The 24,727-nt window shown below is 42.8% G+C and overlaps 1 protein-coding gene across 5 annotated transcripts in view; it reads right to left on the bottom strand.

Annotated features, from left to right (window-relative positions):
* Nucleotides 1-24,727, bottom strand: part of SPTBN1 (spectrin beta, non-erythrocytic 1) — a 199,342-nt gene that overhangs the window by 66,488 nt on the left and 108,127 nt on the right. For all 5 annotated transcript variants that reach the window (XM_078444476.2, XM_078444477.2, XM_078444478.2 and 2 more), the window contains one exon: nucleotides 7,161-7,312. In XM_078444476.2, the coding sequence (XP_078300602.1) occupies nucleotides 7,161-7,312 (152 nt within the window). The remainder of the gene's footprint in view (nucleotides 1-7,160; nucleotides 7,313-24,727) is intronic.

The raw sequence follows: 24,727 nt of genomic DNA on the forward strand, positions 1-24,727 counted from the left end.
TATGTGGTTAATAACTGTTATTGCATTTAATCCTCACAGTAACACTGAATAATAATTACCATTTTATGGATGAGAACACGCTGGTTTAGAGAGATGGAGTAATCCATATGGCTAGTCCCTTTGTGGCCGGTAAGGATTCCAAAGCTCACGGTCTTCATGCTACACCGAGAACCAAGAGCAGTGCACATTTCCACACGAAAGGAAATAGACTCAGTTCCCATCTAGCAGATAGTTTTCATTTTTTTAAGAGCTATTTTTATATCACTAAACTTCCATCCTCTTAAAAGGAAAAAAGAGATAACAATGGAGAAAACTGAACACAATGGAACTAGGGGGGAAGGGTGCATTTCTCAGTAATAAACACTTTCTTAAAGCCACGCCCCAAGAGCAGCTGATTGTGCCAAGAAATGGAGTGCTCCCTGTCTTGCCTCCATTAATTATTGTCAAACTTCTAGTGTGGCATTGGTGTGTTCCCACAACAACATGTGCATTTCTGTCCTGTAGGTCATTTCTGATGGGGCAGTCTGAAATGCCATTAATGTGGAGACAAGGATCAATACCAGACCCATATGTGACTCAGAAACAAGTGGTGGTGGCGGCGGCAGCGGGGGGGGGGGGGGGGGGGGGAGAGGTTCCTCTGAGGAAATGCCTATTTTTACAGATCCTCCTGGAAATCATTTTAACAAGGTGGGCGCCTGGGTGGCTTAGCCGGTTAAGCATCCAACTCTTGATTTCAGCTCAGGTCAAGATCTCGTGGTTCATGATTTTGGGTCCTGCATCAGGCTCTGCGCTGGCAGTGTGGAGCATGCTTGGGATTCTCTGGTCTCCTCTCTCTCTGCCCCTCCCCCACTCATTCTTACTCTCTTTCTCTCTCTCTCTCTCTCTCTTCCCCCCCCCTCCCTCCCACTCTCTCTCAAAAATAAGTAAACTTTACAAAAATAAGCTTTCCTGCTCCTCCCACAACACGGCCCATGTTCCTGTATTTTGCAGGCACTTTTCCTGTTTCCCTTCCCAAGGTCCCTTCCAGTCCCAAATCTTCAACCACAGCTCCATCCTACATTTCACCCCAGACCCATCTTTTTTCAGACTCCAAGGAAAGAGTAGAAATTACAGGGCTAAAGAACCACCTCTAGCATCTGACAACACAATTCTAATTGCTTATTAGAGCAACTTATCCAAGCTCTGCCTCTGAGAAGCGGTATGGCCTTGGGCAAATCTGCCTGAGTGGACCCAATGCCTTTAAAGAACAAAGGAGCTGGATGGTGTCCAGGCCACCACTCTGCCTCCACTGTCTGCCCGTCCTTGAGTTTGAATCTATTATACCCTGCAGGGCATCAGGATTTGCAGAACTACAGAATAATCACAATGGCAGCGTTTTTGTCAGAGTCTAGAGATAGAAAAGAGAAAACAAATGTTTCCTAGAGCTAATTTCGCCTCCTTGAATAAAAGAGGAAAACATAAGGGAGGATTTCTGGCAGGGTGTTTGGGAGGCCCCCTGGGAGCTGGGCCATGCTGTTCCACCCTGGTAACCCCTACTTCCTCAGATACTTTCCATGGGTTTCCAAAGTCACCTTGAAGCCACCTGGAGCAACAGCTCTCCAAGGGTTGCAGTGTGACCAGAGAACCAGCCCTGGGAAGTGGAAGAAGCAGACTCTAGGTTTCTATCTGCCACACACTAGCTGGATGGCCCGGCCGGTTGCTTTTTCTTAGTATGAAGGGATGAACTTCCAGCTATAAAACACAATGTATATGTTAGAGGTTGCAAGGCTTACTAACATGCCTCCTGGTCTCTTGTTCAGTTGAAGAGGAAATGGAGAAAACACACTAACTGGTCTCCACCTACCACTGTGACTGACACTTATGTCTTTGCCTTTTTTTTTTTTTTTTTTTTTAATGTTTATTTCTTTGAGAGAGAGAGTCTAAGTGGGGGAGAGGTGAAGAAAGAGAGGGAGAGAGAATCCTCCCAAGCAGGTTCCATGCTCAGCACAGGGCCTTGATGCGGGTTCGATCCTATGACTGTGAGATCATGACCTGAGCCGAAATCCAGAGTCGGACGTCCAACCGACTGAGCTACCCAGGTGCCCCTGTCTTTCTTTTAATCACAAATGGTTCCACCACACACAAAAGCTCTACTTAATATAGATGGTGGGATGGGAAGCATTTATTCCAGTCTCCTCTAATACAATACACAGCCCAACTCACTTCACCCTAAGTTCCCAGTCAAGTTTTGAGCTTTAATAAGAGTATAGATGATTCTTGTCCAATTAAAATCAATCAAGAAACAACACACTGTGTTCCATTAGGTCCTACCTGGCTCCTCACTGGCTGGGCCCTCTCCCAGTGAACATTTCCCTTTAGCAGGGCTCAGAGGGAAAGGAAGGCACCAATATAAACAGGAGAATGGACTGGAGTCCACGTTCTGTTACTTACTAGTGATACTGGCCTTGGGCAAGATCCTGGTCACCTCTGCCTATTTCTTTCATAAAGCCTAACTGTCCACTTCACTAGACTGTGAGAACTCAGTGAGATCATGCATGTGACAGTACAAACTAAAAGCAACAGACCCTCAAGTTACCATCATCACTCTTTCCAAAAACAATCCCCAATTTAGCCAGGATACTTTCCTACACCAGTTCCTTCCTGATGCCCACTGCCAAATTTGCTCCTTCACTCTCCCTCACAGCAAACATCTGACCCTTATCTCCTCGGGCCATCTAAACCTAAACCCCTCCTCCTGGATCCCGATGAAACCCCACCCACTTGCTATGGCTTCTTGATAAGCCATCCAAAAGGCTGGTTTCCCCTTCTGAACTCTAGGACTCTGGGACCATTCACTTGGTACTTGATCATATGTACCTATTACTATTAATTCGCTCTTTGCATTTGTGCAATTTAGACTGCAACTTAATGGTGCTTTCTTCTGTGGCCATATTTAGAACAAAAGCAAATACTCCCAAACAAACAATATTACAAACAACAGGTAGGTTCTGTGGCCAGTCCACAAAATCCCGTTTCAACAATACATGCCAGTATGGCTCTCCCAACAAAGGCTTTATGCAAAACTCAGAGCAGTTCAATGTGGGATTTAAGGCTTAACAAATCTCGTGGTAAATCTATCTTCCTCACCTAGCTCAGCCTGTTCTGGAGTTAACGGTGGCAAAGAAAAAAAAAAATCCTTTTTGTTGCTGTTGCTTTCTCTTCTTTGACACTGATTAACAGAGTAAGAAGACCGAGTATCAGGAAAACAACAGGCAAGCAAAAACCAGTGATATCTGCTATTGGAAATGGCAGGCAGAGGTGTTCAGAAAACCTTGTCCTCTCTGGGTCAGAGGTGAGTGCCCTGTGTGGCAGGAACCGGGCAGAAAGCTGGCAGTCTTACTTAGAACCATCCCCCACTGCTGAGGCCCATGGAGGAAAGGGGGCAGGCACAGGCAAGCTTCAACCCTGGGTTATGACCCGTGGGCCCCACTTCACCAAAGTCCGAGCCTGACAGCATTACTCCTGAGGCCCTAAGATCTGAGACCACTGACAGAATGACTGGCACGGCTTCTGTGCTCACAGCATTTATCTGCTCAGGTGATGTTAAAGTTAAGGGTGGGTCTGTATTTTTAAGGGAATGTTAAAGCAACACCTTTATGAAGAGCTATAAGCCACTGTCATTTCAGAGTAAGATATTGAGGAAAAAAATGGTTTTCTTTGTCATCAACCCAATCCCACCCAAGTAAGAGAAGCTTCCTAGTTCAGTCTCAAAGTTTCCTCAATGCTCCACAGGCTGACATATTTAAGGCAAACAAAGGGACATTTCCAGACACGGATTCTGTCCAAGCCTAGACCACAGAAAGGGATTTCTGCTCTCTTGACACTCCCAATACAGCAGAGTCAAGTGCCTTGATAACCCGAATGTCTGTGTGATACTTGCTCAAATGTAACTAAAATTTTATTGAGTCAAAATGCAGGATGGGATTAGGGTAAGAATTATCTGGAGCTGTTGTTTCTCTGAACTTTACTCAATAAAAATCAAACTTTCTCCTTTGTAAAGAAGGATGAACTGGCTCCATAGATCTACATTTAAATACTCTACTCTAGTAAATTTAAATACTCTAGTTCCTCCTATATTCATCTGTTACCCACCGTCAACCTGATGATAAGGGCTGGGGCTAAAATGCTGACTGAGATATAGGCCCAGATAGAGGGCAAAAATGTTACACAGGGTTTGGGATCACTGGCGCAGAAAGCCCAGAGCTGACTAAATGCTATCTGACCATACACATTTAGCTGTGGACAAGAATTTACCCAAGCCTGGAAGCTCTAACCACACCTCATTAGTTCTGTACTCTGAATATGCAAGGATTCTTTGGGGCCAGACCTCAGAGAGGTCATCTGCTGCAGGGAGGGTCTCTAACTTGAGTCCCTGGCAGCCTCCGTGGCCAAGAGCAGAGAGTAGTTTGCGTCCCCCCCCAGAAAGTTCCATGAAACAAACAAACCATGGGGCCAAACAGGCTAAAAAGTCTCAGTTCGAATGAACAAGAGTTTTAGCTCACTCTATCTATGGTACCCTTATTTTTGGAGTAAGAAGATTAATCAGACTGCCCAACCTATAATCAGGGTTGGCTGTGAGGAACAGATAATGAAAGAACTCAAGGCACTTGGGGCTTCACAAAGGGGTATGTCATTGCTAAACACCATTTCTAGCACTGACTGCCTAAGAGGTTGGAAATGGCTCCCATTTTCTGTTTTTCCCCATTCCTACTCTCCTAGGCCTCTGGATGACTGCAAGAAAAAGAAAAAGAAAAAGAATAATGGAAGAAGAAAAAGAAAAAGAAGAAGAAAAAAAGTATTGCTAACAGCAAATAAAGAGAGGAGTGGGACCCACACATAACTAAGAATTATGCTTTGCTGGTTGCTTTCTTTTTCCCTAGTAAAGTTTTTGTTGCCCTGTTCAGAATAAAGGGCAATGGGACTGACCCCATTTATTATGTGGACATTATCAAGGACACGATCTTCTTGGTATTAAAGAACCATGGACCTTCAAAGGTGAATACTTTGCTCCCTAGAGCCTGGAAGACTCGACCCTACTGGAACCAAAATAAAAGTTCAAGTTAATTTCCATCCATATGACCTTTAATGATTTTTTAGCTACTTTCCAAACAACATTCCAAAAAATAAAAAAAATAAAAAATAAAAAAAAATGAAATAAAATAAAATAATCATACTAAGTTAAACATTGAAGAAGAAGGGGGAAAAAAGTCTGAGAAGTAGGGGGAAATGTCTGGTTACAAAAGTGAAATTTAGGAGTGCCTGGCTGGCTCAGTCAGAACATGCAACTCTTGATCTTGGGGTCGTGACTTTAAGCCCCATGTTGAGTGTAGAGATCACTTAAAACTAAAATTTTAAAAAAGGGGAGGGAGTGCCTGGCTGGCTCAATCAGTAGAGTACTCAATTCTTGATCTCAGGGTTGTGAGTTCAAGCCCCACATAGGGCGTGGAGCCTACTTAAAAAAATAAATTCAAAAAATGAACAAAAAAATAAACAGGAAAAACAAAACCAAAACCAAAAACTATATTTAAAGGTGCATATCATGGTAATTCTATCCTAGGTTCTCACACAGGCTCACTTCAAAAAACAAGTCAAGGGCGCCTGGGTGGCTCAGTTAAGCATCCAATTTCCACTCAGGTCATGATCTCACTGTTAGTGAGTTCAAGCCCTGCATCAGGATCTGTGCTGACAGCTCAGAACCTGGAGCCTGCTTCAGATTCAGTGTCTCCCTCTCTCTGCCCCTCCCTGGCTCGCTCTCTCTCTCTCTCTCTCTCTCTCAAAAATAAACATTAAAAAAAATTAAAAAAAAATCAAAATGCAATAAATGAGGGGTCTTACATCCCCTCCACACGAGCCCAACTGCCCCAACTCCTACCCTATATACCACTTGTGAGGCAGCCATCATGGGCTGGAACAGAAGCTCAAGTTTAGCTTGAGTTTAGTTCTCTAGTTTAGCTTGACCCACAAACTCTCAAAGATGAGGTAACAAGACCTGCATGCTTGGGGAACAAAGCACACAGACAAAACTCACTACAGATGAGATAGGACTTGCCTCACTATCTTTTAAAGGGCTCTGTTCTTGAACATAGGAATGCGAGAGAGAAAACTCTGTGTCTTCACCCAGGCTCAAGAGGCAATTCTGTTGGCAGGCTAATAATAGAGCAAGGTACAACCTTAGCCCCTTGCCTGTGGTCAGAGGTGTGTGGGTCGGTCTTCATACAGACCCATGCGGCTGTCAAGTTACAGGGTGGAGCTCAAGTTAAAAATAAGGCTTTCTGGCAGCCCTGCCAACCACCAGCATCATATTTTCCTGGTGATGTCAGTACAGATGTGGGACTCTATCCCTGGGCGTCAGTTTTTGGCTCTGTCCCACCACCACCTATGGAACTACATGTGTTCTGGTACAATATAGCATCTATTTTCAAACCAAGGCGAGACAAAACCTGTTGGGTCAGTTACAGTGACTGGTTTATGGTTCATAAACAAAAGTCACATCACAGAAAGCCAGAGTAGCTCCGAGAAACAAAATGGGAAGAGAATTTTCACTGTAGACTGACAATTCCCCTGCCCAAAAAGGCACAGTGAATTCATCAGAAGCTGAGTTTCCAAGATGACAAAACACCAGCCTCTCCTTCCACCCCCACAATATGAAGTATGCAGGGAAGAAAGCAAAAAACATCAAAGACTACTGAATTCAATTCCTGCCACCTTGTAACAGCAGCTCAGATTTTCCAGAGAATCAATAAGAAACAGATTTAAAATTATTCCATGATCTTGTGGGATACAGATTCATCCTGGAGCCAGTGCCTATGTCTGGCCCTTCCATTTCCAGTGCTGTGCCCAGTTTAACAGGGGACACCAGCCAAGATCTTTCAGACCAAGGGTAGTAACCTCACAAATTACCAGAAGGAGGCTGCTTTATTACAATTCAAGAATATCACCCAGACTCACAATGGTACACAGGAGCTTTTCCCAACATACTCATCTCACCTATCCAGATTCTCGTTCTCAAAAATATTAGTCATTAACTGCAAAATTCATCAGAAAACACAAGTCCACACTTGATTTTTCAAAAACATTTTCCGGCCTATGATGCAAAGTCACTTAATAACATTCCCACTTACCAGCCTCTCTCCAGAGAGAACTTCCAGTAGCTTGATGAGCATCCGTCCATCTCGAAGGTCAGTGTACAGGTCTGTGATCCGGCAGGACACCCGGGCAAGGTGGGAATTGACCCACTTGGTGAAGGTCTTCTTCTGCACAGCTTCACGCTCATCTGTAAGCAGAAGAGAGCTCGTTTTACCATCAATCACAGCATGGCAACAGCAGCTTTGTGCTAGCAGGGTCACAAGAGCCAGCCAAAGGAAGAACAGGAAAACTCAACTCTAACTGAAACTGCTACTTAGCTTCTCTGAAGCATGATAAACGCTTGAGGAATGTAAGAATCATACAATCCTTGAACATCTGAGCCCCTACGTGTACCACCAGCAGAATATTCTTGCTCTCATTCATTTCATTTTCTCTCATCTCTGTTGAAGAGTCAAGAGGATACAGCAGATCACAGTGGGGTCCTGTGCAGCCCAGCCCTGCCCCATAGCATAACATTTGGTAAAGTTTCTAATGTGTATGTTACAACTACTATTGTTCCTTCAAAAGGTGAGTATTAGGGAAGCACACAGTACAGGGAGGGACATGGGGTAAAAAAGCTAAAGGAAGAAATTGCTTCTCTCATATACAAAGGATCAGAAGATACGGGGTGCCTGGGTGGCTTAGTCGGTTAAGCGTCCGAATCTTGGTTTTGGCTCAGGCCATGATCTCACGGTTCATGGGCTAGAGCCCTGCATTGGGCTCCAGGCTGACAGCGTGGAGCTTGCTTGGGATCCATTCTCTTCCTCTCTCTCTGCCCCTTCCCCACTCATGCTCTCTCACTTTTTTTAATTTTTTTTTAATGTTTATTTATTTTTGAGAGAGACAGAGACAGAATGTGAGTGGGTTAGGGCAGAGAGAGAGGGAGGCACAGAATCTGAAGCAGGCTCCAGGCTCCGAGCTGTCAGCACAGAGCCTGACAAGGGGCTCAAACTCACGAGCTGTGAGATCATGACCTGAGCCGAAGTCGGATACTCAACCGACTGAGCCACCCAGGCGCCTCAAATGCTCTCTCACTCTTAAAATTAAAATAAATTAAAAAAAAAAAAAAAAAAAAAAAAGAAGAAGACACATTCACTCATGACCTTGATCTGCAATGATCCTCTCACCTGCTAAATCACACACCCATGAACAACAGAGAAAATGGCAGTCAATGTGGTAAGGTACAAAGAGATCTGGCCAGGCACTGGGAGAGCAGGGCCTGGGCCCAAGGTTTCACCAAAAATGTGCTGAGATACTGTGTTCAGTGTCCCCTTCTATAAGAGGAGTGGACAGCTGTAATCTCCAAACTACAACCATTAGTTGAAAAGGCAACTGCTAGGGGCACCTGGGTGGCTCAGTCAGTTGAGTATCCAACTCTTGATTTCCGCTCAGGTTATGATCTCATGGTTCTTGGGACGGAGCCCCACAACGGGTTCTGTGTTTATGACACAGGGCCTGCTTGGGATTCTCCCTCTCTTGGGATTCTGCCTCTCCCTCTCTCTTTGCTCCTCCCCCTACTCATGACTGCACATACATTCTCTCTCTCTGAAAATAATAAACGTTAAAAAAAAAAAAAAAAAGGCAACTGCTAGTTTATGGTCTAAAGTGTAGTAGTAGTACATCCAAGTCATCTAGGAAACAACACTAAGTTTTTCAAGCCTCAGTGATCAAGTTTTGTCCAATTCAAAGCCTAAAACTCTAGACATATCAGCCCAACAGGCTGTTGAAACCTTCAACAGAGATCCACATAACATGCCCTGTACACATTCATATTCACTGACTGTTTTCTATAGAGATACCCTTTTGCCAGTTACTCACCCCACTTCTGGTTCTGTAGCATAAATTTGCATCAAAAGGACCCAAGATCTACTCCTTCCAGTGTAAGCCCTAACCCACCAAGATGTCTATGCATTAATCTACAAAAAAGGGAGCAGACCCCAATAATTTTTATGTATTTCGCCACCACTTGGTGACAACTAAAAAGCCACCCTTGTGGACAAGGGCATGTATCTGGTGGCCTGGAGATACTGGGTTCCTGGCCTGGCCGGAATATCCCGGGAGTCTGCCTGGAAGGCTTTGCTGAGGCCTCCAGCCATCCCTCCACAGGAAGGGGGCCAGGCAGAGACAACACAGGACAAGCCTGTACTGCTGCCAGCCTGGCAGGTGAGGCGGCTGGCCACCTGCTGCAATGAGCAGCTCCTCCCTGCCCAGCCTTTCCCTAAAGGAACAGTCCATCCAGCAGAAAAGAAGGCCTTTTTAAGGGACAAAAGCCAACCCAAAAGAAAGGATCAGAAAGGGCAGGATTGGGGGAACAAGAAAACGGTAGTAAGGGGCACAGTTGCAGATGAAAAAGGAGTTGTACCAATAACATCATGATAGGTCACACAGAGAAGATCACATGCATTATTAATCACACAATCATCATGATGGATGGCAACTTCAAGACACTGACACAGGGAGCTGTATTTTTTGCCAAAGGTTGGCTGTTTGGAAGAGGAAGTCCAAAGCAGAATACAAAGACATTAAGTACATTTCAGATATGGCAAGTAACTCCTGGTTCAGACGTATTTAGGGACAGCTAATTTTTCAAAAAATTCTAATACATTTTATGTGCTACACTGGAGTTAAAAATGTCTTTAATAAAGCCCTTGATGGGTTTCGAAGCTGTTATTCAAGGGTTTGGGCTCAAAGTCACTACCACACCCAACCTATCAAGGGAACAAGATCAAAATGAAAACCTGCTTAGATTATGGTATTTCTAAATAAACAAGCACAAAGGTGTTCCTCAGCCAACCGTCACTCTTTTGGATAAATCTCACATTACAAAAATACTCCTGGCTTCCTTCAGGTTCTGAATTCACAGGTTCCCTTACAAACAAGGAGATTCGAAGGATTTGCTTCTCAAGACAGTAAGCACACTCCCACACTACCCAGTTCTGGGAGTTATAGTCGAACCCAGACCCTCCTCCCCCTGAAGTGGGCAGAGAGGTCATAGGTGGGGCAGAGAACTGAATGGAAATAAAACAGGCTGAGGATCTGTGTGAGGAGGGCTACTTCCATCCCCAGAAACTCCAGGAAGGAGGGAGAAAAGAAGATGAAGAGAACTTAAACAAAAACAAAAGGAAAAGAAAAGCCCTTGCTTTCTTGTCCTCGCTCCTGTTTCCTCTTTCTATTCTCCCCACACAGCTGAAGAGCAGGCCCCAGATCACGTAAGTGTGCTAGAAGAGTCACATAAAGCCTAAGTTCCTCTGGCTTGCGCCACTGCTCTGGAAAAGACATGGAAGATTCCATCCAAGGACTGGACCACAACCAACACTCTTATGACACACGAGGGGCAGGAAACGGGCTCAGCAGTGAGACACAAAGTCCAGTCAGCTTAGTGTGTCCTCTGACAATGGAGGGCCTTATGAACAACAAACACTTCTGAGGCCGGAAGGAGGGAAAGGGAAGGAAAGAAATCTACCCAGCAGCCTAGCTGAGGATGAGGTTGTGTGTCCTTGGGGACCCCGTCCTTTGTTCCACCCTTCCTGGGAAGGCACAATGACATCACCCCTGCACTCACAACCCAACGAGACAGGGGCAGATTAAGCCAGATGCCTGCTTGAGGAGGAGCAGGAGGCCCTTGGCACAGATGATGGAAGACAGTCCAGAGGCGTGTTTCCAAGCTCAAGCTGCTGTCACTGTGCCAGAACTGTGTGAGAAAGTGGTGGGAATAGCTGAGAAATAAGAGACCATTTCAGCTCTACGGGTATGAGGCAAATCTGGTACCATGAAAAGGGAGCCCTTGCAAACTCCACATTGATTTGGTTATTTAGAGCAGTAGTTCTCAATTCCCCAAGGGACATTTAGCAATGTCTGAAGACACTGTCCCGCCCGGGGGTGGGTGCTACACCGGCAACTTGTGAGTAGAGGCCAGGGATCCTGGTAAGCATCCTACAGTGCACAGGACAGGACCCACAACAGGAATCATCCAGCTCAAAATGTCAGTAGTATCCAGGTTGGGAAATCCTGGTGTACACATTCTGGTCTTCTGCCAAAAGGAGTTGGCATTTGTAGTGTCTCAGACTGCACTCCCCAGAGAGACACCTGACTTGGGGTGCTGTTCATTTCACTATTCTCTTAGCCTACACCCAAGGTTTTATGAGCCTGATGGTCTGCATGTTGGCCACAGCAGGAGAAATTCTCTACCCTCAACCACACTCATTCCACAAAGCTCTTGCTTACTGCTTCCTTGTAAGAAAGAGCAGCAGCAGCAGCAGCAGCAGCAGCTGTGTCTGCCTCCGGGATAACCAAAGGGTAGGGCCCAGTGTGACACTGGGCATTTCTGTACCTCAAGCCATTTCTGTTCTCCTTGTATCTTTTTAGGACCTTGTAGTGCTGTTAACCAAGCCATATCATGCCTGCATCTGCTGATGTCTGAGCCTGACACTGGGGCAGGTTCAGTGCCCCCCACTCGCCCTAGCCCTGCCCATAACCTGGTAAGTGCTGCCTCCAAGGAACAGGCACTTCCATAGCTCTGTTCCCAGTGAGTGTCTCTCAGGTATTTGTTCATCCCCCTCCCACCCCCACCATTTATTTATTTAGAGGGACTGACCTAAGGTCGCTCCAGCATTAGATGAGAGGAGGTAAAGTGCACAGCAAAGTGCCAGGCTTGTAACTATCAGCTTCTTCTGTGCTGCCCCAGTACAGCAGCACTCTCATTAGTTCAAACCATCTGAGATCCAGGATCATGGAGCCATATGCTCTCAGGGTAGAACAAGGCTTTGAAAGTTATCTAAAACAACACTCTTTTAAAAGCAAAAAATTCCCTTCTACCACACCTGGGCCAGCTATTTAAAAATCTCGGAAAGGGCGGGGGGAACTTTGTATGTGTACATGGCCAAGAGGTTGTTAACAGTCATACAGAAGAAAACAGCTTCTTTCCTTTTTATTAAAAAAATAATAGCATTAATGTGACTTCCTGTGTCCCAGGTACCTATCTACATGCTTTACAATCCTTGTAATCACTCTATGAGGTAGAATTAGTAACTTTCCAGATGGGCTGGCTCTAAAGCCTAGGTTCTCAATCATGTAATAATGCCTCTAGCACAACATTAAAACAAAAACAAACGTGTCCATGATACAAGATGTAGAGTCACCCACCACCTCACCATCCTAACTTAAGTCCTTATTTTGCCAAAGGGTCTGCTCCATTACTGGGTAACTCCAACTGTGTCTCCAGCAAGTCTAGATATGTCTCTATGGCCCAGCAAGGCTCACTCTACCCACAAAGCTACAGAGAATATAGGTCTCCTCACTCCTCCACATAAGGGCCTTCATGTTAAGCAATCCTCATTGATGCCTCTTTGCAACGAGCATCATGATGTGGTAGGCAGAGTGGAAACCAAGGTGGTACACGAGGACGCTACCACCTCTGGCAGCCTGGCATCAACTCATACCGACCAGTGGAAGTCGACCTGAGGCACTCGCAGTGTCAGCAGCCCAGAGACCAGGAATGTGGTGAACCAAGTGAAGAAAGGGCAGAGAGAACCAGCAGCCCCTCATAGGAGGGGGTGTGGTAAGTCTACATGTCAGTGCAGGAGTGGGAGTCGGAAAGGGCTAAAGTGACTCCCAAAATAAGCCTCCCAGAACTACCAATTCTACCAAAATGTCCTCAGAACAGACCCCCGGAACCAGAAGTGGTTCCGGGTGAGATCTAGCCAGCTAAGTCTTTGTCCGCACAGGCACAGAGAAAAATTAGCCAACCACCTAGAAAATGAGGACTATTGAGAAGCAGAAGAGAAAACCCAACCTTGAGTGAGAGGCAATCCCTAGAAGCAGTGAACTGTAGGTGAAATTCTACTGTGGTGACCTTTCTTGAAAACAGAATTTGACAAGATGGTGTGTCTGCAGTAATACCATCATGCATCCGAACAGCAGTTTGCACTTTGTCTGCACAGCAACTCTATCAGGGAGGTGGGACACAAGAGGTATCTCCACCAAAGCTCAAGGCCTGGTGAGGACAAGGGCTGCTCTGCAACGCCAGCCAGTAGAGGCACAGCTGACATATGCTGGGTGTCTCTGGGCGTTGGTCAGTCTCTTCCATTGTTTAGTCAAGTTAAGACCAATTATTATGCATGACTATACCTTCTTTAAGTATCTAGATTCACTGTCTTTTGGTTTTGATAAATAACTTGAAATTTTCAGAAGATGGCTTACTGAAAAGGGATGGAATATTTATAACAGAGAAACATACTTGCTTATTATTAATGAATTAATTATTTAATTAATTTGAGAGCAGGAGAGAGAAAAATCGTGCAAGCAAGTGCACGCAGGGGAGGGCAGAGAGAAAATTCCAAAACGCCAGGCTTGAACTCATGACCGCTGAGAACATGACTGGAGCTGAAATCAAGAGTCAGATGTTTAATCAACTGAACCACCCAGGTGCCCCCATACTTGCTTAATTTTAACCAAAAGGCTGTGACTATCCTTTCCATCATCAGCCCCTTTGAAGCACATAACTGACTTCCATGCTTTTTGGGGAATGGCTACTACCAATACCATAAGACTGTAATGCTTCAACATTTATTTACTCTGGAGGACTTGCTACAACTAGAAAAATGAACACTGTGTTAGCATAAGTTAAGCTGGAAGATATAGAAATAGCTTTGATGAACAGAAGGGCATTGTGTTATGGAAATGATTGTATAGCATCTTTCGGGCAACACCCTGTGCATGGAGTGCTAAACACAATCATATTCACCATATGCCACAATTCTGGCTATGAAAAGGGATGGGAGCCAGGGATGAAGAAAGGCCTCAAGGCATGGAACATTTCTGGATGGAAAATAAGGGAAACACAGAAACAGGAACTAGCAAATGACCCATGCAGTATTCCCCCAAAGACTAGATTTGTACCTGGCTGCAGAGAATAGATCTTTCTTCTACTTTTCAAATAGTCTGAACCTGCTGGTATAACACAAGAATATTTTCTTCCCAGGATCTTCTTCAAGTGTGCTAAGATAGTGGCCTATCTTAAGGAAATGGTGGCAATCATGTACAATTTTTCTTTGTACAGACTCAGCTACGTTAAATGTAGATGTGGGTTCACAGTAGGAATGGAGAAACAAGGACAGAAGTTGAGAAGAAATCAAAAGGAGGCGATGAAGCAATCATGCCTTGAACACTGCTCCATGGCTGGCTATTTGAATGGACATTATTGTATCTATCTGAGTAATGACTAATCAATCAGAAGGTCAGAGTATTAACAAGTTCCAGTCTTTATGAGGCACCTACTGTATGCAGAATTCTGTGTCTCAGTCAAAAAATAACAAAAGTAGCACAGGATCAGTTACCAGGAGAATGACTTCAAGATGTATTTCTGGGTGTTTGGAAGAAAAAGTTTACAATTCGGATGGCTTCAGGCCCACCCCCTTCAACAATTCCTGAAGTCTCCTGCCTCATGCTTTTCTCATTCTTACCCACCTTAAATATCACTGCTGTGGTCATCTCCCCCAAATAGCAGTTTCTCAAAGTTATACCACTGTACCAAAACCTTCAATGGCTCCCAGCCATCCACAAGAGGGCCCAAATCACTGAGCTGGGAGTTCAAGAGTCTGGAACAGCCTCTCTTGAGGAGGCACATGCTACCTCTGGGATCCTCCCTGACACATGAGCTCTGTGTTCCAATCTGACAGAGCTTCTTCTGTTACACTCTGAACTCACACCTTGCATATCCCTTTGTCCTACCTTTGCTTACACCATTCTCCTAGAGGGCACTTACTCATCTCTTACCCTTCTCCTTTAAGACCCAGACCAAGATAAGCTCTTTGAGGGAACATTCATTTCATGGGATGGGAGGTCTTATCTTTTTTTTCTTTGTACATTTATTTATTTTTGAGAGACGGAGAGAGACTGAGCTCAAGTGGGGGAGGGGCAGAGAGAGAGAGAGAGACACAGAATCTGAAGCAGGCTCCAGGCTCTGAGTTGTCAGCACAGAGCCCTACTCGGGGCTCGAACTCACAAACTGTGAGATCATGACCTGGGCCAAAGCCGGACGCTTAACCGACTGAGCCACCCAGGTGCCCCTTATGTCTTATCTTTTTATCATATATCCTGTGTCCTTTATTTCCTCAACTAGCCTGTAATTGTGCCCAGGGCAAGGACTCAATTCTACATCTGTTTAGCGCCATATGCCTGATAGAGCACGCAACAAACATTTGTTGAATGAACCAGCAGACTTCCAGTGCCCAACAAACAGGCACACTGATAAATCCCGCTGCTACTGGTGATCCTACTTAAACTGTTCAAGAAAGAAATTTGAAATCACGTAGACAGGCCTTAAGAAGTTAAATGTTATCATTGTACAGCAACTAAAAATCTTTTACAACTGAATTGCTTCTTGCAACTGTTCCTCAATGTCTGATAAATGATAAAAATGTAATTTTGTGGTACAGCCTTTCAGAATAAAAGGGGTCCAAAGCTAACCTAAAAAGTTTGAAGTTTTTACTTCTTTCCTATTTGTTTTGTGACAACTGCCATCACATACCTGTACAGAACAAGGCAGCAAAATACATAAGGGTGTAATTACAACATTATTTTAACATGACCAAGTAGGCCAATAGTCACAAGACTGAATTTATAATAATTTTAACAATTTATCCATTAAAGCTCAATTCTGGAGTTATTTTAAAAAAAAAGAATCTTAATTCAAAACAAAAGACTACAGAAGGGTGGAGTTCCCATGTGTGTCTTGGCTTGAAAAAATAAATAAATCATTTCCCATGAGCAACATGCAAAATACACACAGCCGGAAACCGGAAACAGGCAACTGGCTGTATTGATAATAGAGAATCGAGCTGTTATCTTGAAGCAGCAAAAGGAAGGAAACTAATCTTTTGACTAAAGGCCTCCCTGTGACGGGTTAGTCTGCGTGCGGGCCTTTAATTTATGTTTGCTGATTTATATATAAATAGAACTTGAGTTAAAATATTTTTCCTAACAGTTTAACCTGCTTTGTGGACAAAACACACGTAAACATCTGTTCTAAATGCATGTATAGCAAATATGCAATTCTCTGCTAACACTTAACAGCCTGATACGCAGACTACAGAACAACTGTGAACTCTATATAACCCTGCACCTAGGGTTTACATCCCTCAGGCAGGCCCTGCCTGGAGCTTGCGGCAGGCCTTTCTTTTGAGTAGCCCAGCCCAGTTTTGCCAATGGGGAAACTAAGGCACTGCGGGGGGAGACTCACAATAATGAACTGAATAGACAGGCCAATTCCCAGTGGTCCTGCCTCCCTGTCGCGGTCATCACTTCAAGGTGAGCCCCTTAAAGTCACAATGCACAAAAAGTTAAGACTGTGGATGAGGCTAAGGTAGGGATGAATTGTGAAAGCAAATGGCCAAAGCAACACCACTAATTCGTTTCAATGAGAGCAAAGCTGAGAACTAGGGTGAATTAAGTAGTGTAAAATGCCAAAACCAGGAGGGAAAATTAAATGCCTTAAAAAAAATAGAAAAATTTACCTTATATGTGCAAACTACAAAACAAAACAAACGAATGAAACAAAACGCAGACACACACCCATAAATACAGAGAACAAAGTGATGGTTGCCAGAGGAGGGTGGAATGGGTAAAATGGGAGAAGGGGAGAAGGGAGGTTTGGCACAGGGGACATAGTCAATGGTATTGTAAGAGCTTTGTATGGTGACAGATGGCAGCTACACTTGCAGTGAACACAGCATAACCTACGGAGTTGTTGAATTGCTGTGTCAACTATACTCAAAAGGATACACACACGCACACACCAAATTTATCAAATCACTGATTTGTGGGGAAATTCACCTCGAGAGAGTTCATTCATTCACATGAACTTGGGAATGTATGTTAATTTTTTAATATTTATTTTAAAATACCAAAAATGTTTCACAGAAAAAATATCAGTAAATGATAAAAGGAAATGATTGGTTCCAGTGCAAAATAATCAATGAAGCTTATTTTAAGAAAGAATGTTATTTTACTAAAAATTTAAATTGCACATAATTTTCCAGGAACACAACTATTAAATAATATCAGATTTCATTATACTGTTTAAAAAATTATTTGGTCAGTACCCTGATTTCATATTAGTGATTCTAAAAGAATTATTGTAGCTCCCATCGTAGCAACAATAACATATTAAATTTATTGAGCCCATTTGCCAGAATCTCTTCCGTTTTAAATCTATTTATTTAGACCCATTGTTATTAGATATATTAATTATTCCCAGTTTACAGGTGAAGAAATGGAGGCATCAGGTGCCAAAGGTTATATAGTCATTAAGTGATTATAATCAACAGGTTTCTTAAGCCTCCGGCAATGGGATTATGATGCGTGTTGAGTAACAACACCTCATATATTTGACACTGAAAATACACTTTTCCTCCACTTAATATTTAACATAAATGCAGCGTGGGGCACCTGGAAGGCTCAGATGGTTAAGCGTACAACTCTTGATTTCAGCTCAGGTCATGATCTCGCGGTAAGCAAGTTTGAGCCCACCTCGGGCTCTGCACTGACAATGCAGAGCCTGTTTGGGATTCTTTCTCTCTCCCTCTCCCTCTGCCCTCCACTGCTCCCATGCTCATGCGCACTCTCAAAATAAACTTAAAAAATTAAAAAAAAAAAAAAAAAATAAGTGCAACTTAATCTTTGGAAGTTTGGGGCTGTAAATGTGTTTTGGTGAAAATGTTTCTGAAATTTGTTGCATGTCTTAATAAAATGTTTATGTTAATAAAATATGATAAAGATTAAAAAAAAAAAAACACAAGAAACAGGACCTGATAAAGAAATACTCAAGAAACCATTCACTAAATATGTCTGAAAATGGATGGCACACTTCAAAAGTGTGAGCCTACTAACCGCTACTCTCTATCTCTAAGGGACATTCTGGCACAAACCATCTGCAACTGCAGCCAGGGAGAGTCAGCAGGACCAAGGATGAAGTCCTACACGGCTCCTACGCACTGGTAGATGCTGTGTTAGGGCCAGTGTTAGCTTCACCTTGCTCATTAACATATTAGTTCTAACTAGATGAGGCACAAAAAGATTTTGGTGATTTGCCTGAGGGCATGTGGCTAGCAAAGGCTCATCCAGGATCAGAACGCTCATCTCTGTGAACCCTGAAGAATCCCAAAGCTCCTACTCACACGATCATCCCACATTGCTTGAGGAAAATAACATCTTACCTCCCCCAAACGACACCCATCCACTCAGGTCAGCTCCTTGATGACTGAAAAGATCAATTTAAAATAGGGACAAGCAAACTTTGACCTATAGCCTGTTTTTGTACAGTCAAGGGGCTAGCATGTTTTTTATATTAGGGTTGGGGGGGCATTTTAGGGGCAACATCAAAGGAGAATGAGGAGATATGACAAAGACCCTATGTGGCCCTCAAAGAGTTACTGTCTGGCCCTTTACAGAAAAAGCTTCATCAATTCCTGGCTTAAACATTTTTATACTGTCATTAGTCCTGTATCCCCTTTGTTAGCTTCCATTTTCCAATCAAAATTAGCTTAGCAAATACACACTGAGTGCTTGCTATAAAGAAGATACCACACTGGGGACCATTTGAATTTCTACTATTAAACGGGCAGACAGGTTGATGTGCCACATTTTTTTCCTTTTTAATTTTAATTACTAGGACTCTGTCCACATGTCAAATCAGCCAGGGTGTGAACTCTGGGCCCACTTCCCTCCCTAGCTGAGGTATTCTTCTGGCCACCTTGAAAAATAGGATTAACAGTGCTAACCCAGCAGTCAGGAGGGACACAACACAGTGGGCACACAGGCCAGAACTTGAGGCTGTACCTTCATTTCGAAGGATGAGGAAAAGCCAGGAGGCTTCATTTCAGATTTCCCAACTTCCCACTTCCTCTATGCACAAGCTTCAGGTACACTTTATTTGCCATCACCTCTCCTCCTCCAATCCTCCCTGGAAGAAAACTTAAAAACATGAAGTCCCAGGTAGATTAGGGTAATTTGTAATATCCTCAAAAGGTGGAAAACCTTGGAATTAAAGAGACACCACTTTAAGTATTCAGCTTATATGGGAGAATGCTAACATTAATACAGACTCACTAGGAGAGAATTTTTTAAAGGGCAACAACTATAATGGGTACACTAAAGAATTTATAAAGGTTATTCCATTGCAATATATGAGGGGGATATTATCTGTATCTTTTCTTAGCAACAACTAAAGAAGCAGTAAATAATGTATCCTAACCAGGATATCATATGGCACACAAATTTACTTGTAAAAATAAAATCCTTTACTTCAAGAGCTAAAGGTAGTTTTTTATTATAGTAGCCTTGGGATTAGATTAAGTGGAAGTGGTGAGAGAGAATTAAAATTTATTATGTTTTTTTCATGCAATGCACAAAAAAAGTAGCCACACTGTTCTGTGGATCATGCAGCTGGTCTAAGCCAGTATATTAAAGATCAAGTAGCATGTACCCTGGCCCCTGCTTAGGATTTTCTCTCTTCTCCAGTTTCCCAGAATTCTCAGGGTCAACAGTGCAAGGAGAAAAACAGAACTCTCTTCCACACACTAGAGTCACATTATTGTAAGAAATTCAAGATTTCTTGAGAGGATACAGCCCTCCCTCAATGCTTTCAGAAGGGCTGATGCTGCCAGCAGGCTACTGCACCAGTTCTAGCCACTCAGGACAGTTTCTGACAGTTCTATTTAAAGAGGATGTCCAACTCACCTCTAATTTATTATTCCAAAGAGCTAAAGTCCAAGAAACTTTTTAAGCCAGAAACACAAAAACAAGAAGGAGGGGACAGTCAAAAACCTACATGTCATCACAAAGCCATCTCCTTTTCACGGATGGTATAGCATTTAGTACAATGATCATTTCCAAAATCAGTTGTGGAAGTGCCCTTCTAAGATAATCTACCATGGAAGTCCTCCAGCTATGGTTCTATGTGTAAATTTAACCTGCAAAGTATTACTATTTTGGAACAAAGAATGTTACAGGGATGCCAAGGTATCACTTGGAACTACAGAATTAGGACAATTTTCTAATTAATGGGAAATTATATTTAAAAACAAATGAATGTAAACACAAAAGAACTTAGAAATGGGGGCGCCTGGGTGGCTCAGTCAGTTAAGCATCCAACTTTAGCTCAGGTCATGATCTCACAGTTCATGAGTTCGAGCCCCACATCGGGCTCTGTGCTGACAGCTCAGAGCCTGGAGTCTGCTTCGGATTCTGTGTCTCCCTCTCTCTCTGTCCCTCCCCCACTCATGCTCTGTCTCTCTTAAAAATAAACAAACATTAAAAACATTAAAAAAAAATTTAGAAACTGACTTCCGTCCTAAAGATCATTACAAATTAGTTACCCAAACCACTCCAACAGAGAATATGACCCGCTGCAGAAACTCAGAGTTGAAATGGCAGATTGGGAAGTTAAATAAAACTATTTCAACTTCAAGGCCAAACTCCAAAATTGCAGTTTTATATGCAAGTAAGCCCAAGGTTTCATGTGCTGGGGATGGGGGAGAAATGTTCAAATTACAGTTGCATATCAGAAAGAACCAACAGTTGCGACAAGATTTTTTTTAATGCATAATGTTGTAAAGATAAGCTGCTTCCTGAACTGAACTAAAAAATTTCCGAGTTTAACACTATTTTGTAAAGTGATATGCCAGTGCATCAAACCAAAATTTTCACTTTTCATGGAGTATTCTTCATTCAGGAAGTAATTTACTGAATGATAAGCTCTGACCCAATCCTTGGTTATAGATTTAAACTCAGCCAACGATTTCACTGGCTAAAAAATTATTCCTTGTAGAACAGCATATGTTTTATTTTATTTTAATGTTTATTTATTTTTGAGAGAAAGAGAAAGAGTGAGTGGGGGAGGGGCAGAGAGAGCGAGAGAGACAGAATCTGAAGTAGGCTCCAGGCTCCTAGCTGTCAGCACAGAGCCCAACGCAGGGCTTGAACCCACAAACTGTGAGATCATGACCTGAGCCAAAGTCAGACGCTTAACCAACTGAGCCACCTAGGCACCTCAAACAGCACATGTTTTACACATTAGTACCTGACATTCAGCCATATGGGCCTCTTCGTTTTTTTTCTTCTTGAGTTAATCTGTTAACCAGTAAGCAACCATCTATTGAGTAACAAGTGTGAAGGCACTGGGAAGGGTACCTAAAAGCATTAAAAGTCCTCTCTTAAAATAGTTAATGAGAAATTTTCAATTCCTTGAGAATTCACAACATTAGACAATTGATACCCATATTCAACCACCATTTAGTTATTTTTAGGATATATTAAAATGAAAAAGAGAAAGTTATCACTCACAAGACCAAACACTGAAAAACAATTCCGGTAACTTCCTTTGTGGCTTACTCAACCTCACACATAGAATGGTTACACAAGATTTCTTACAAAGCCAAATAATACAGAGTTTTGGCGGGCAGATCTTTTAAGTACACATGTACACTACCTTGTTTTAATAAAGGAGGACAGAGAACTTGGAGGTATAAATGACCTTAGATTTAGCCCCTATGGTGACCTAGTCAACAGGGTGGGTGGCACCAAAGAATCCCTCACCCTAATCAAAAGAGGACAGGACACTTGAGTTTATACTAGTTTTTTTTTTTCTTTAATCAAAACCTATTTTTCATTAATAGGAATACTAATCAAAGCTTTAAGCACAATTTTGTATAAGACAATGCACAAGGTGTAATTATATAGTATTACTTAACCCAAATGCCAATCTCTTCCCACAACACGGAATGCATATCTTTACAACACCCCAGAGTGCGCCCCCACACACAGGACCACCACCTCGGTTGTTCTGAGTCTGTTCCTGTCTCTATGAGGCAAGTCTTTACCTCCCATCCCACAGCTTTGGGTACTTGTAACAGGTGTGGGGACCTTGCTGTTTGTAGTTTTGCAGGTTTGTGACATGATGGGGAAGGGTAAGGCAACCCTGTCACAGGAGAAGTATTTCTGCTAGTTACCTAGATATGCCTGGGAAGCCAACTGCTATGGCTGATTTGTTCTTGAGGGACATTTTATTGCTTAATGAAGACTTTAGCTGTTTCTCCTCAATAGCCTATATAAAGATAGTAATCTTGGAAACTGGGTGGGAAGGGCTCACAGCCCATAGATGATGTTCCGCTGAGGTGGCAAAAAGTTCCACCTACAGGACTAGGTGGAAGTAGGCAAAAATAAACTAACTCTACTCCTTGGACTTGAAAAACAAATCCTGTCACTTACTGAAAACATGAAGAAAAGGGCATACTAGTATGTGGTTGGTGGGAGGATAAATGGGCAATATCAAAAATTAAAATACGCATTCCCTCCATCTACCAATCACACCTGTAGAGTTACTTTCCAGAAATGCTTGTGCAAGCACACAAAGATGTATGAGACACAGATTGCAGACTTTTAAAAAAAAAACTAAAAAACAAACAAAATGTTTATCAGTAACAACAAAAGAGTAAAGACCAGAAACAACTAAATATACATTAACAGGTTGATTAAGTAAAATATGATGCATTCATGTAAAAGAATAGTCTGTACGCATTAAAAAGAGTAAGGGAAATCTGCAGCATACAGGTTTAGGGAGACAGCCATGAATGAAGTCACTTACAGAACACTGTATATACTTAGTATGATCCTATAGAGAAAGATATGTATTTAAATGTAAGCAACCAAATAAAAAGGTATGGAAGGACACTTCCCAAACTATTAACTGTAATGGTCTCAAGGGAGACAACCAGAACCTGGAGGACTTATGCTTCTGTATTTCTGCACTGTTTGTTAGTTGTTTTGTAAAAACAAACAAAACAAAAACAGCATATACCACTTCTAAATGTTCAAAAGGCATTTCTATTTGAGGGAAAAACATACAATTCATCTTAATTTGAGTAGGAGAACCGAGCCTCACAAATGGGTGCGAGATTGATGAGCAGGAATAGAAAGGGCATTTGCTGGAGGAAATCATTCTCCCAGGGCAAAACAAAAGGTCATATGTGAACGCTGTCTCCAGTGAGTACTCTAAAATAAATAAAATGTCACCCTAAATTTTCATGCCTATCATCTGGAGAATGCCAAATCAGTATTTAACTTTATACAACATTTATAAGCAAAATAAGGCAAACAGATACTATTTCTTCCCTTTAATTGAGGGAAGAAATTCCCTAATTAATAGGGAATTGAGCCTATTAATACAAAAATAAGTAACATTCACTAAAGAAACACTGAGGTCTACAGGATGCTCGGGAAGTAGTTTGCAAACCAGGCTCCCAGAGGTCAGGCTCCAAGTACCTATTTATTTGCACTCAGGTCAGAAAAGCTCCATTATACCCTTTATTTACCTAGGTTCCACCTCTGATTTCATCAGCAGAGAAAATAATTCCATTTTTAAAAAGCGTTCATAAATCACTATACAAAGAAATAGGAAATTAGGATGCGTGCTGGAGGGGTTTTCAGTTTAATAACACACGACAGTTAATTACACAGCATGTAAGAAGTGGCAAAAGAGAGGAAGGAGCAAAGCACTGTAGGATCATCTGACCAGAGGTGATTCAAGGGGTCAAAGTGTCACCAATGAGGTTTAAGTCCAGGTGACATCACTACACAGCCACAGGGATAAGATCAGAGCCCAATGGGGTTCATCCACTAACAATTCTAAATGATAGAGAAATTCAATTACTGTCTTCTATATTAACCAGCGTACTTAGGGTTTATGGAGCACTTACTGTAAAAGGGCCAGGCACCCTTCTAAGCACTTCACTGAAACTCATTTACTTTTTTTTTTTTAACTTTGTGTGTGTGTGTGTGTGTGTGTGTGTGTGTGTGTGTGTGTGTGTTTATTCATTTTTGAAAGACAGAGACAGAGCACAAGCAGGGGTGGGGCAGAGAGAGAGGGGGACACAGAATCTGAAGCAGGCTCCAGGCTCTGAGCTGTCAGCATGGAGACCGATGCGGGGCTTGAACTCACGAACCATGAGATCATGACCTGAGCTGAAGCCGGACGCTCAACCGATTGAGCCACCCAGGTGCCCCTAAACTCATTTACTTCTTACAACCGCCATGTAAAGGAGGTACTCTTATCAAACATGTTTTGCGTAACAGCAAACCAAAGCTCAGAGAGGTTCAGTGACTTGCCCAAAGTCACAAAGCACAGTCCCATGGATTGGAACCAAGATCTGCCTTGCCAGCCCCCACTGCTCCAAACAGAATTCTACACTATGCTGCATCTGAGATGAAACAGAGGAGTCAAGCCTGACTGGTGAATACGTTTTTTCCCCCACCTGAAGGGAGCAACATGGAACTAAATATCTTACAGTATCCTGTAAACTTACTTCCTGACAATTTGAACACCAGGAGTTTTACTTAAAATTCAGTGCAGAAGCCCTCACCAAAAAGAATCCTCCTTTCAACTGTTCTTTCAGTTCCACTGAGATCTCCCGTCAAGTCTCAACAATGGAAGCATGCTCCTCTGCCCTGCCTGTACAAGTCACCATGTACTATCAAGGACTCCTTGCTTTCAGTCACCACCAGTCCAACC

The sequence above is a fragment of the Panthera onca genome, chromosome A3 (assembly GCF_046562875.1).
Source record: "Panthera onca isolate mPanOnc1 chromosome A3, mPanOnc1 haplotype 2, whole genome shotgun sequence".
Lineage (NCBI taxonomy): Eukaryota > Metazoa > Chordata > Mammalia > Carnivora > Felidae > Panthera > Panthera onca.